Source organism: Telopea speciosissima, chromosome 7 (genome assembly GCF_018873765.1).
Source record: "Telopea speciosissima isolate NSW1024214 ecotype Mountain lineage chromosome 7, Tspe_v1, whole genome shotgun sequence".
Classification (NCBI taxonomy): domain Eukaryota; kingdom Viridiplantae; phylum Streptophyta; class Magnoliopsida; order Proteales; family Proteaceae; genus Telopea; species Telopea speciosissima.
Genome location: NC_057922.1, coordinates 62,291,307 through 62,303,457, shown reverse-complemented (window position 1 = coordinate 62,303,457; position 12,151 = coordinate 62,291,307). Strand labels below are relative to the sequence as shown.

General features: G+C 37.7%; 1 protein-coding gene across 2 annotated transcripts; it reads left to right on the top strand.

Annotated features, from left to right (window-relative positions):
* Positions 1-5,625: 5,625 nt before the first annotated feature.
* On the top strand, positions 5,626-10,925 carry LOC122669580 (nucleosome assembly protein 1;4). 2 transcript variants are annotated; one of them, XM_043866373.1, is made up of 12 exons: positions 5,626-5,792; positions 5,916-5,959; positions 6,071-6,166; positions 7,928-8,020; positions 8,917-9,007; positions 9,082-9,143; positions 9,223-9,407; positions 9,500-9,677; positions 9,755-9,798; positions 10,090-10,300; positions 10,393-10,410; positions 10,507-10,925. In XM_043866373.1, exons 1-12 carry the CDS (start codon positions 5,726-5,728, stop codon positions 10,573-10,575), a joined length of 1,158 nt encoding a protein of 385 aa, XP_043722308.1. In that variant the 5' UTR covers positions 5,626-5,725; the 3' UTR covers positions 10,576-10,925. The 2 variants fall into 2 exon arrangements, with proteins under 2 accessions (XP_043722308.1, XP_043722309.1); XM_043866374.1 differs by lacking the exon at positions 10,393-10,410.
* The last annotated feature ends 1,226 nt before the right edge of the window (positions 10,926-12,151 follow it).

The following is a 12,151-nucleotide window of genomic DNA, read 5'->3' as shown; positions in this document are numbered from 1 at the left end:
AGTTCTCAGGCCCAGAGGACCCGAAGCCCACACGTGCTTAGTCCAATTACAAGATAGGAAAATGTGCCAAATGGACTCAACACAAGAGCCATAGAGAATGCCTCGAATGGGGATCTCTGCATGTAAAACATGCGAAAAAAAGATTTTAAATCGAGGGTGAATTTGTAATTTCTAAAAAAATTCCACCACTTGGAAGTAGAAGAGTTGGGGGGATTAGAGGTAGTAATAAAACTAGCAGCCTTCTTGGTTGAGAATTTGCCAGTTTTAATAAGAGTGCACCTCCAAGAATCTTCAACTTGAAAAATATTTATTCCAAGAATTGCATTGAGATTGTTAGTATGAAAACAAGCCAACAACTTGGAATAATCCTACAAACTACCATTAATTAACAAATTTGAAACTAAATGAAAATTGGGAGTGGGATGAATCACCTGGGGAAGAGAGCCACAATGCTTATTTTTCTAGTACTTTCCTAGTTGTTCTCAAACCTCAAGGTCTCCGGCTCATAGTTCGTAATCTCGGACCGGATTAGCCAATTTTGTCCGAATTGGATTGGTATCAATCGAGACCGATCTTGATACCGATTTTGGCCGGGTTGAATGCCAATACAAGGTATGCATTTAATTGAATTAGACTTTGAAGTTTGACATGTGACTAATCTAGACCATATCCTCTCTATCCAACGGTTGGAATAGAAACATCATACTCGCCACAAACTAAATGTGAATTTTGTCATTATCGGTTCAGAGTACTCCAGACCCAATTTAATGCAGATTGAATCAAATGATAAATAATATTATCTTACAAATGGGATCATGATAATAAATACTTTTTGTATGTAAGAAACTAAATTAAAGCTTTCCATTTGTATTCATTAAGGAAAGGATCCAATTTCTCTTCAACCATCGTGAAAAGAGAATCTCCTTGCCATGGAAATCTCACCCTGTGATTACTATGAGGAACGGCATTTTTGACCATGCACATTAGAGGGTGGGAGAAATCATAAGATCAAATCACTGGTGGCAAATGAATTCGTCCTTTTTCACCATTGAAGGAAATCTTATCCTTAGCCCCATGGTGAGGAAAGGATAGGGAGTGAAAGTTAATAATGACATGACACATGTCACACGATTAGACGATCAAACCTTAACATGAACAAGTCCCACCTTAAAGACTTTACATAAAAGAAATTAGTTTGAATAGGTAGTAATCAAACATCTCATATCAGAATTATTCTCTCGAACTCCCTTTTAACTCTATTTGAATCTAATTTTTGGGAACACGTTCTCAATTTGGGAGTGTGCCCCATACATTAGCATGGGGCCAATGGGGGCACGTGGAGAAGCATCAATAGAAGCGGGATTTACGCCTTTCATGGGGTGGGATGGTCATTTCGCTCCATCTTGTATTTGGGCGCAAGGGCTACATTCCTAGACAAAGTCCTTTTTCCCTTAATTTTTGTTGATCATCATGATACATTGCGAATTGCGATGGATCCAATTTCTTTTAACCCATGGTGATGGGATCTGACCCTCTAATTGGATTGAAAAAGGGCAATAGGAAACGGGAGTTAATGATGACATTTACTCTTCCAAGAGTCCAATCATAATGTAAATTCACCATTAGGGAAGAAATTCTCTCTTCACCTATGATGAAAAAAACTAAATCCTTACAAACTTATCAACCTCTCCCCTCATCAATTGATCCTTGTATGGCACTGGCCTATTTGTGGGTTTTGCTCCTCTCCCCATATCGAGTGTATCAAGTTATAAGGATGATAGACATTAGAAAACAGTTTTGCACCTAGCTGGATTGGAGATTTTTAATCTTTTACTAAAACACTCCCTAATTTTACTCATAATCGACCCCAAAATGGGAGTCGTTTTGTTTTTCTTTAGAACTCCAAATCAGCCCCAAAGCCAGAGAACATGAGAAGTTTTGTTCCGATGGAATTTGTTTCATGATTTTGACTTTTTAGCTTTGATTTTGTTTTGGCTTTATGTTTTATAAACCAACGTTTTATATTATATGTGTTTAATAGCGATACTTTAAAATACATATTTTTTCTTGTATGAGTGGATTAGTGGTATAATTATGTTCTTTGATCAACACAGACGAAAACATGTATAATACACATACTATACATATATTTTTTTTGGTAAACTATATTATACATATATTACTAAGGTATTGAGGGTTTTGTTTTTCACTATTTATTATTTTAATTCAATGAAACTTAGAGCCCATGTATATATACGTCATATATACAAATAAATATGCTATGAAGGTACTCTAGAATATTCAAATTTAATGCTTTCACGCTTTCATTTCCACGTCTATTCTTGCTTTTACTCTACACTTTGACAATATATAGCTCTTGACACCTTATTCGATTTGTGGGTACTTCATCCCACGTTGCATTAAGAATTTTATATTCATCTTAAGGTGTTTTTTGAGTAGATTCATCATAATTGAAAATGCAATCTAGACATTCTATTAAGAGAGTATCTCAATGACACCTCTATATGTGTATTTTGAACTTAACATCTTCTTTTATTTATTTATTTATTTTTGGAAAGAACCTTCTTTTAATTGTTATTTGTTTTATTTTCAAAAGTTCTTTAAGATAACGGGTATAAAAGAGTTTTCAAAATTAAGTTAGAAAGTGATATATCATTGTCATTATCAAAATGTGTCATTGTGTACCAAAATATAAAAATGTATCATTATCATGCATATTTTTTCAGTACATATGTGAAATGACACTACAAAAAGAGCAAAAAAATTGAAAGGAAAAAATGCACTTTCATTGGGTTTTTTTTTTTTTTTTTTTGGGTAGGCTTCATTGGAAAAAGTTTGTGTCATACTACAAGAGCAAAAAATTAAAGTTATAAATTATTTAACATCTTGAGGGGTGTCAATAAGAAAATCCCTTCTACTAATGACCGTATCATGGGTTTTTCTTCTCCTACAGTGAAGAAAACTTTATAGTATATGGTTGGGGGAGCTTCTTGCACCTTCTCTGCTCACGTTTTGTGGGAAAAAATCAATGAGCATCGCCACCATGTCTATTTAGTACACTCTAACCTACACACGAAAGCTCTTCGGCGAGCCCTTTGCTTTGCTTATAATACTTATAATTGCCTCATTTATGGTATAAAGGAATCAACGAAGAAAAAAAGTATTTTGATATAAACTAAAATTGCCTTTTTTTATAAAAAACTTAAATATATATATATATATATATTAAGTTGAATATAAATTTATAAAAATGTTATGGACAAAAGATTTCCGGGCTTTGCGATCCCAGAAAGTAGAGAGGGTCAACAATAAGGAGTCCTTAGTATGAGCAAAACTAATCCCATTGGAATGATCCAAAATATCCAAAAAATAATGCACCAATGGCCCCATGCTGATCGACTTAGAGATGGAAGAAGACGGGGCAACAACTTGTTCGAGCACCAAACTTCTTTCACCTTCAGCCCAAGCTTCTCGGCATGATCAAGGCCCGCTAAAAAGTTCGGGTTCCATATAATGATGAGGGAAGATGTAACATGTAGCGATCAAAATGAATTTGCCATCTAACAAAATGCAAAAAACCCACCCAGAAGCAGTTAGGTCTTTGGAATTGGATCCTATGCATATCAAAATAGGAGATTTTAAAGCAAGTAAATGAGAAAGAGTAGTGACAGTGAGAATATCCTCGGTAGAATTAGTTACATCAAGGGAAGAAATTTTTTTGGGGGCGGGGGGGGGGGGGGGAGGTAACTGGAGATCCTTCAACTGACGTTCAATACTCCCCATAACTTTTTGGGGATTAGGCTTTTCAAGCCTTTAATAAAAAAAGTTCCGAGAATTTCAAATAAAATAATAAGTTATTATGAAAATCGAAAAAGAACCAAATCAGAGAGGACTTATCAAGCTTGCGGTGCAACAGAATAGAAATGCAGAAATGTTCCAATAAGGGGTGGGAGAGAAACTTGGTTCTCAATCCCAGAGGACTAGCAACCCATGTATGTTTAACCCAATCACATGAGTGGAAAATGTGTCAAGCGGTCTCGATACAAGTGCCATAGAAAGCACAAGTGGGGTAGAATGGAACCCATTTTGAGAGAGTTGCCTTGATTGGGAGCCCTGCATGTAATACACGCAAGAAAAAATTTTTAAACTTAGGATGTAAATTTAGCTTCCAAAAGAATTCCCACCAAGTGGTTTGGAGCAAATCACGAGTAGCGGGGTTATAAAAAATGGATCTAACTGCAAACTTAGTGTTAAAACGGCCATCTTTTGCCAAAGTGCACAATGAACTGTCAGCCGTATTAGAGAGGGACAAATTAATAATATTAAGCAAAATATTGGGAACAGAAGCTCTTAACAAATCAATATTCCAATGTAGAGAATTTGTTCTGCAAGGCTACGTAGCGTACGGTAGTGCCTCTATGTGTCTATGTCTCTTTTCCCTCCTATGAAATGACATATCTACCCTTACTACGGGAGGAGAGAGATAGACATAGAAGGCGCTAGCGTACGCTACACACTCAAACCATGTTTTTTCTCTCTTTTAATCAAATGGAAGAGGGGATCGCTACGACACTAAAGTGCAATTTTCCACCAATGAAGAGTGGGTGATCGAATAGTCCAGTAAAAAAGGGCGTACCCAGTGCATGAGGCTCCCGCCACTGCGGGGTTTGATCGAATAGTCCAATAGGAAGCGTTTAATAAACAGAGAGTGTGCTCCTTTGTCCCTAAAAATTTTTTTGGGAAAAAGATTGTTGCACTGCCTTTGTACAGATTTCTTCCTCACATAATAAACAGTGGGAGATACACTGACATTTCTCTTTTATTTTGACCATGTGAGCCTGTATAAATGATGCCATTTTTCAACTTCTATTTGATTGTACTGTACTTATTCCTTCTTATACTGGCCTTGTAGGAAAACCCACTTCCAAAAAAAAATTTGGGCAAAAAATTTATGCACAGTTGTGTATGATGCACGAATACATGCATGACCCGTGTCTGCAACCGTTTGATGGGGATAAAGGATCGTACACTATACATGATCATGCCCATTCAACGATGAAGGTAACTACTTGGTTGTCTGACTACAAGAGAAGGTTAGTCAATGACTAGTAACGACCTTGGTGTTGAACCTTCACTCGGGCCAGGCAAAAGGGGTGTGGAAGAACTCAACTATCAAAATCGTATGCGAGAAACTCATTCAACGGTTAAAAATACAATTGTGCACCATGCATGGCTGTGTATGGAAACTCTCTCCAATTTTTTAATTCAATTGATTTCCTTTTCCTTAACTCTCCTTGATTTCCATTGCAACAAGGCAAAGCCCTAGTGGGGTTTTCTTTACTTTTCGTGAGGGTACTATTTAATATTTAAATTTCACTTGTTTAGGGGATCAAGTTTAATCGGCGCTTTGTATATAGAGAGGGATAAGTTTCATTAGGTTTTCCTTCGTGGAGAGGGAGAGAGAGAGAGTGGGAGATTTAAGTCAAGAAGCACAACACCTCTCATCCCGTCTCTCTTTCTCTCTCTATATGTTTGTCTTTCGGCTCTTCGCTTCCAGAGCCTAAACTCCAAACTCTCTCAATCTTGATTCCTTACTTGTTCCCTTTCCTCCACTCGTTCTTATAATACTCTTCTGAACTGCTACACTACTCCAAAAAAGTTCTAGGGTTTTCTTACCCCTAGGGTTTTATTATCATCACGCATCATGAGTAATAACAAGGATCAGTTTAACATGGCCGATCTTAACTCCGCCCTTCCAGGCGCCGCTGCTGGTATAGTAACTATTGACCCTCATAATCAATCTTAATCTCTCCCTATTTGATTTTCATCGTTTTTCTTTTTCAGTTTTGTTGATTTTAAGGTATTTTAAAGCCTTATCTTCATATCTTATGCAGCTCTTAGTGCCGAGGATAGAGCAAGTCTTGTTACTGCCCTAAAGGTGCGATTTTTCTAATTTTTTTTGGCCTTGTCCGTGTGATTTCAAGTTGTTCCCTGTATATAATTTTTTTTTCTGTTGGGTTTGGCTGTGGGGTTTATTGGGTTTGTATAGGACAAGCTTCAACATCTGGCTGGACAACACTCTGATGTTCTTGAAACTCTATCGCCAAATGTCAGGAAACGCGTCGAGGTTCTCAGGGAGATTCAGGTTCGTTCTTTGCACTTAAAACTGTTCCCTCTTTTTTTTTTGCAATAGATTTCAAGGTGTATTGTTACTGGTGGAGAACTTTACAGCGTCTCCCCAAGTTTGTATAGTAGCTAAACCCTACCTTGCTGTTCAATTGGAAAAACTCTTCGTTAGCTGTAGATCACTTATGGTTTATTTCCTTGCGAATATAGATGGGGATTTGTTCTATCCATTGTGAACTTCTCTTCTCTGTTTTCTCTCTCTCTCTCTTTCTCTCAAAGGTTTGATTCATGGGTTATAGATTAGAAAAATATGGATTGATTTAGCCAAAATATCAGTGTAATATGGTGGGTACTGTTTTGTTACTTAGAGCATTGCTTCGGTGGTTGTATCACCAAAATTATGTGTACATGTTTCTTTCTATCTTTATCCCTCAGAGGATCAAATTGTTAGCTGAAATGCCATAATTGTGATGGTTTATTGCACTTGCATGGACAGATTATGGTATATCAGTCTGGAATCTATCTTGAATGGCCTGTTTCAGCATGCTGTTATAGTGAAGCTTGGCGAATTTCATTTTCATTAGGGGCATGAGACCCAACCGTTTCGATGTAGTTGCTTATTTCGTTATGTAATGAAGTAGCTTGTCAGGGTCCAGTCCAACCACCTCAAAAGATGCATCTTTTAGGGGGAGGAAACTTTACCCCACTTATAAGCCCAAGACCCTTTCCAAAGATAGCCTATGTAGGATTGAGCAAGGAGGAGTTTGATTCCATGACAATCTCCCCTACTCAATCCTTGGTGCACTCCTGGGGGTTGTGTGAGAACCCGTACCTCTATGTGGGACCCACACTGCAGTGCTCCCAACCCTCATCCCCAACATCTCTTTGTCCGACTCTGATTCCACATGTTACGGTCCAATCCAATCACCCTAAAAATGCATCATTAGGGGGAGGAAACCATCCCCAACTTATAAGAAGCCCAAGACCCTCCCCAAAGCTGGCCAATGTGGGGATTGGTGGGAGACTCGGAGGAATTTGAGTCCATGACAAGCTGCTCCAGTGTAGTTAAACAGGCCATTGATAATTCTCATGGATCCTCTCGATGGTCAATCTGCATTTAAAACTGTAACGATTTACATTTATGAAATTTATTGGCAGGAAAGGAATTGTAAAACGTATTTTTTCTACATATTTGCAATACTCTTCATATTTGAACCAACTTTATGTTTCCGTGGTGATGTTTTTGCATCCCTTTTGATTCTTTATAAGCTACAGAGAGAAAGTTGTGCTTCATCCTGCGTAGTGATTTTTTGCATCCCTTTTGATGCTTTATAAGCTGCAGCGAGAAAGTTGTGCTTCGTCCTCATATGATTTGTTATGTTTATTCAATTCCATTGATCGTACAACTTGCAGGTATTGTTTGTGACCATTATCTTTTATGAGAAAGTTTTTCTAGCTTCATTTATGCTTGTTCGTTAGATTTTCTGCTCATTTTTCATTACTCCAATACTTTTGATCCTTATATTCTTCTCTTGGCTCTTTAGATTTTCCTGCCTATTATCCATTTCCATGGTTAGACAATTTGCACATTGGGACATCAGTAGTTTAATATTCACTTTCTATGTGATTATGCTTTCATCCTTTTTTCTCTGCCTTTGTTTAGATTGCTTGAATACTTTAGGGCAAGAGATGCTATTGTTTTTCTTCTTTTTTTTTTCCTCTTGTTTTTAATGATGAATTTTCTGGTCCCCGATCCTTCTAATGCTTTCTTGATTTGCAGGGTCAACATGATGAACTGGAGGCTAAATTTTTTGAGGAGAGAGCAGCACTTGAGGCAAAATACCAGAAGCTGTATGAACCACTGTACTCCAAGGTATGATATCTCATTTTCTTTAAATTTTTGTGAATAAATTGAAATTAAAAAATGTTTTATTGTCTTTTATAATTCAATATTATACAACCTTGTACCAAGGAGTTGTGTTGGGTTTGCTTTATACATTACTGATTGAATGATAGGTTATGTCGCCTTTTGTTACATTGGTTAGGGTGAGGGTGTGTTTGGTATGGATATGTTTAGGAGTTGAATGCTTTAACCTTTAAAATCTTAGATATGGAGATTATGGTACCATGGGTTTAGCAATCAGGCAATCACCTAGAGTTACATATGGATACATTTTTTTACAAATGACATGCAATCTCCAAGTAGGCGAGGAGGCTATTTTTTCATTATTGGTAATATCTAATGAAAGATGATGTTTAGTAGCAGAACAATACATTTTGAACTAGCAATATGACATTAAGAGCTCCAAAAATAATAAGATTGGAATAATGTATAAAATTAATACAAGGATGTTTATAAATCCAGCCATTTATGTGGATTAATTTTTGACTGCAAGTTATACGACTTTACAAAATTGTCAGATCAGGGTTAATGCTGGGTGTAGTCCAAACAAGGAATTGAATCTAAAATATTCAGAATGAAATAGAAACAATCAAACAACGGAGTTTCAATACAGAATGGAATAGATAAGGATTTGATATCCTAAACTCATATATTTGCAGCCACACCCTTGTGTCATCTTGTCCAGCATGGGTTCTTGGGGGTAAAATGGTCCAAGTATAGGTGAACACCCATAGGGCATGCCCGTCAAAGAGTCCATTTTGTAGCTTTGCTGGTATTTATTATTTGGCTGCTGATACTTCTAAGATGTTTGTACTTTTCTCTATTTTGTCCAACCCTGCTCAGTAGTTCTTTTGCACTCTTTCCAGCGATATGAAATTGTGAATGGTGTAGTCGAAGTTGAAGGAGTAGTTTCCACTGAACCTGTGACAGACCAAGGAGAAGATAAAACTGCAGAAGGTACAAGAAAATAGGAATTGTGGATGGCTTAATTTGCTTGCATCTTTATTAACTTGTTATATACACTTGTCCAGAGAAAGGGGTGCCTAATTTTTGGCTCACTGCAATGAAGACTAATGAAGTCTTGGCTGAGGAGGTATAGTGATGGAATTAGCCTTTTTGTACTGCTTATTGTTTCAGTATTGAATTTTGATGTTGCTTTTTCCGGACTCCAGATCTCAGAGCGTGATGAAGGAGCTCTCAAGTATCTCAAAGATATCAAGTGGTATAGGATTGATGATCCTAAGGGTTTCAAGCTTGAATTCTTCTTTGATCCTAATCCTTACTTCAAGAATTCAGTACTAACAAAAACATACCACATGATTGACGATGATGAGCCAATTCTAGAGAAAGCAATAGGGTAAGTTTGTTTGCAACTGTAGAAGTTTTTGCGATAGTGTTCTTGTTTACTCTTCTTTCCTTATATTGCACTTTATTTTGGTTGTGTTGTAGGACGGAGATTGAATGGTGTCCTGGGAAAAGCTTGACACAGAAGGTCCTGAAAAAGAAGCCAAGAAAGGGATCCAAGAATGCCAAGCCCATCACCAAAACTGAGGACTGCGAAAGTTTCTTCAACTTCTTCAATCCTCCTCAGGTTCCCGAGGACGACGATGATATTGATGAAGAGACTGTAAGTATTGTATCAATACTTGTCATTAGGCCATTTAGGTGGTTAATGTTCGGTAATTGATATTCTTTCCATGACAGGCTGAGCAGCTTCAAAATCAAATGGAACAAGACTATGACATTGGGTAAGTTAAATCATTCTTATGGGTAGAGCTCCTTGAATTCTAACATATTTCTTGTATTTTGTTTTCTTCGGAGATCCAACAGAAATTGCTAGTCATTCGAAACTTTATAAGATGCGAAAATGCTGGCTGAGCTGAAATTTTTATTCAAATATGATGTAATTTATTTGAATGTTTGAAATCTTTTTTCCCCCCTTTGTTCTTCTGGTCAGAGTTGAGTATCTTTCCTTGACCTTTCCAAACCATTGCATGTGCCATTTGGAATGAACTGGGGTTGTCTGATGCCTTGTGCAGGTCGACCATTCGAGACAAAATTATACCCCATGCTGTGTCGTGGTTTACAGGGGAGGCTGTTCAAGGTGATGAGTTTGAAGATATAGAAGGAGATGACGATGAAGAAGAAGATGAGGATGCTGAAGAAGATGAGGATGACGAGGAAGATGAAGATGATGAGGACGAGGATGATGATGATGAAGATGAAGAGGAAAGCAAGAGCAGGAAGAAGGTACACAATTTTATGAATCTTTTTTGACTGTTATTTACTCGACTCTTTTTTCAGTCCTGACTTAACACCATTTGTTTCTGATGTTCTCACAGTCATCAGCTGGACCGAAGGTAAGAGATTAGAATTATCCTGTAATCTTTTTATTTCTTAGCATTATTGGTTTGATTAAAACTTTTAATGTGTCCATTTGACTCTGTAAACTGCAGAAGAGTGGGAGAGCCCAAACTGGGGAAGGTCCGCAGGGTGAGAGGCCTCCAGAGTGCAAGCAGCAGTAATGTTTAGAGCCGACACAGAGACTGGGTGACTTGTGTCCAAGTGGGAATTCTGTGGATTGGAGAGTACGAGAGAGCGGGGTGAAGAGATTTTTTTGGGTTTCCTTTTTCTTTTTTGTTAGCAATATTATAGTGATTATACTTTTTAGAGTTTTTTCTTTCTTTTTATCCTTTCCCCCGTTGGTGTTGTGGGTAGAGGCGGGGGGATGGTGTTGGGTTTGGATGAGTGATGGGATCAGGTAGTATGAGGTGCCTTGAAATTTGTTGATGCGTTTTGGGTTTCCTCTGGGTACCCAGTGTTGTGAACTTCTTAAGAACTTTTTTATTCCAATATATAAGGGTTTTGTTCCATGCTTGAGACTGATGTTCTGTTGCTTACATGCAAATTTTAGTGTTGGTTCACTTTTGCTTTTGTCTGATTACACAGAGATCTCTTGAATTTTCAATAAAAACCATTCAACTACGACCTTGTATCCGAACTGTTCCCCCTCCCCCTCCGATCCTCCTCCGGTCTTGCTCCGGCTGATTCTGAAAAACCCCAATGCCTAGAGTTGAGGTGAAAGCTCATATCTTTTGATGGTCAATTCTGATGTGGATCCCGATTCGGAGTTTTTAAACCCGGTTTGAGATGAATCTTATTGCCTTCAGGAAATTAGGAATCTTAAAAAGCACCTAAATGTAATATGTTTTTACGAGTACTTCAGGAGACCATCACAAGCAAGTCATTCTCATACAATTTTTAAAGGGGAAAGGAATGCTAACTGGTGCTACAGTGCTGGGTGTACTGTGCTGGGCACAGCTGCACACGAAGTGATCGATGCATCTTTGGTCTTTTTCGTCCTTGTAGGTGGGTGTGCTGGTCATTTTGCACGCTGATGTGCCTAGGTGCAATTATATATATTGTGCTGTATCACTGGTTACCGTATTTTATCCCATTTTTAAATTAATCTAAATATGTGTTTTATGCGGATGTGCTTGGGTGCAGGTACACACCGCACTGTGGCACTTGTTAGTGTTCTTTCTCCCATTTTTAAATTAATAATCTAAGTATGTGTCTTACGTGGTTTGCAATCTGAAACATTGTGGCATTAGAGCATGTTTTTATTCTAAAAGAATATGATTGGGGTGTAGGACTGTTGTCCTTTTGAGAATAGAGTATATAATGTTAGAATCACCATTGGAATTAGATTCGGATATCATGGCATCCAAAGTTTTGCCCCATCAAGAGAAAAAAGGACGTTTTTCTAGCGCCCAACACATGATGGGGGTGAAATGATCACCCTACCCCCATGAAAAACAAAAATTCTGCCTCGTTGATTCTTTCACATTCTCATTGGTTACTGTGCTGATGTAGAGGGACATAGAATTCTTTCCCTTATTTTATATGGGAGAAGAATTGCGAGCAAAAACGATTTCTAAGGATCAAGTACAAACCCAGTATGGACCAAAGTCCAGGTATCTTCTCCCACAATGAACCAATGGAATTTGCAAATGCAAAAGAGGTACAATAATGGGGAGGCCCCTCTTGTTCCTATTGCTGACCATTTATTAATCTTTACTCAAGGGAATCATTTACTAA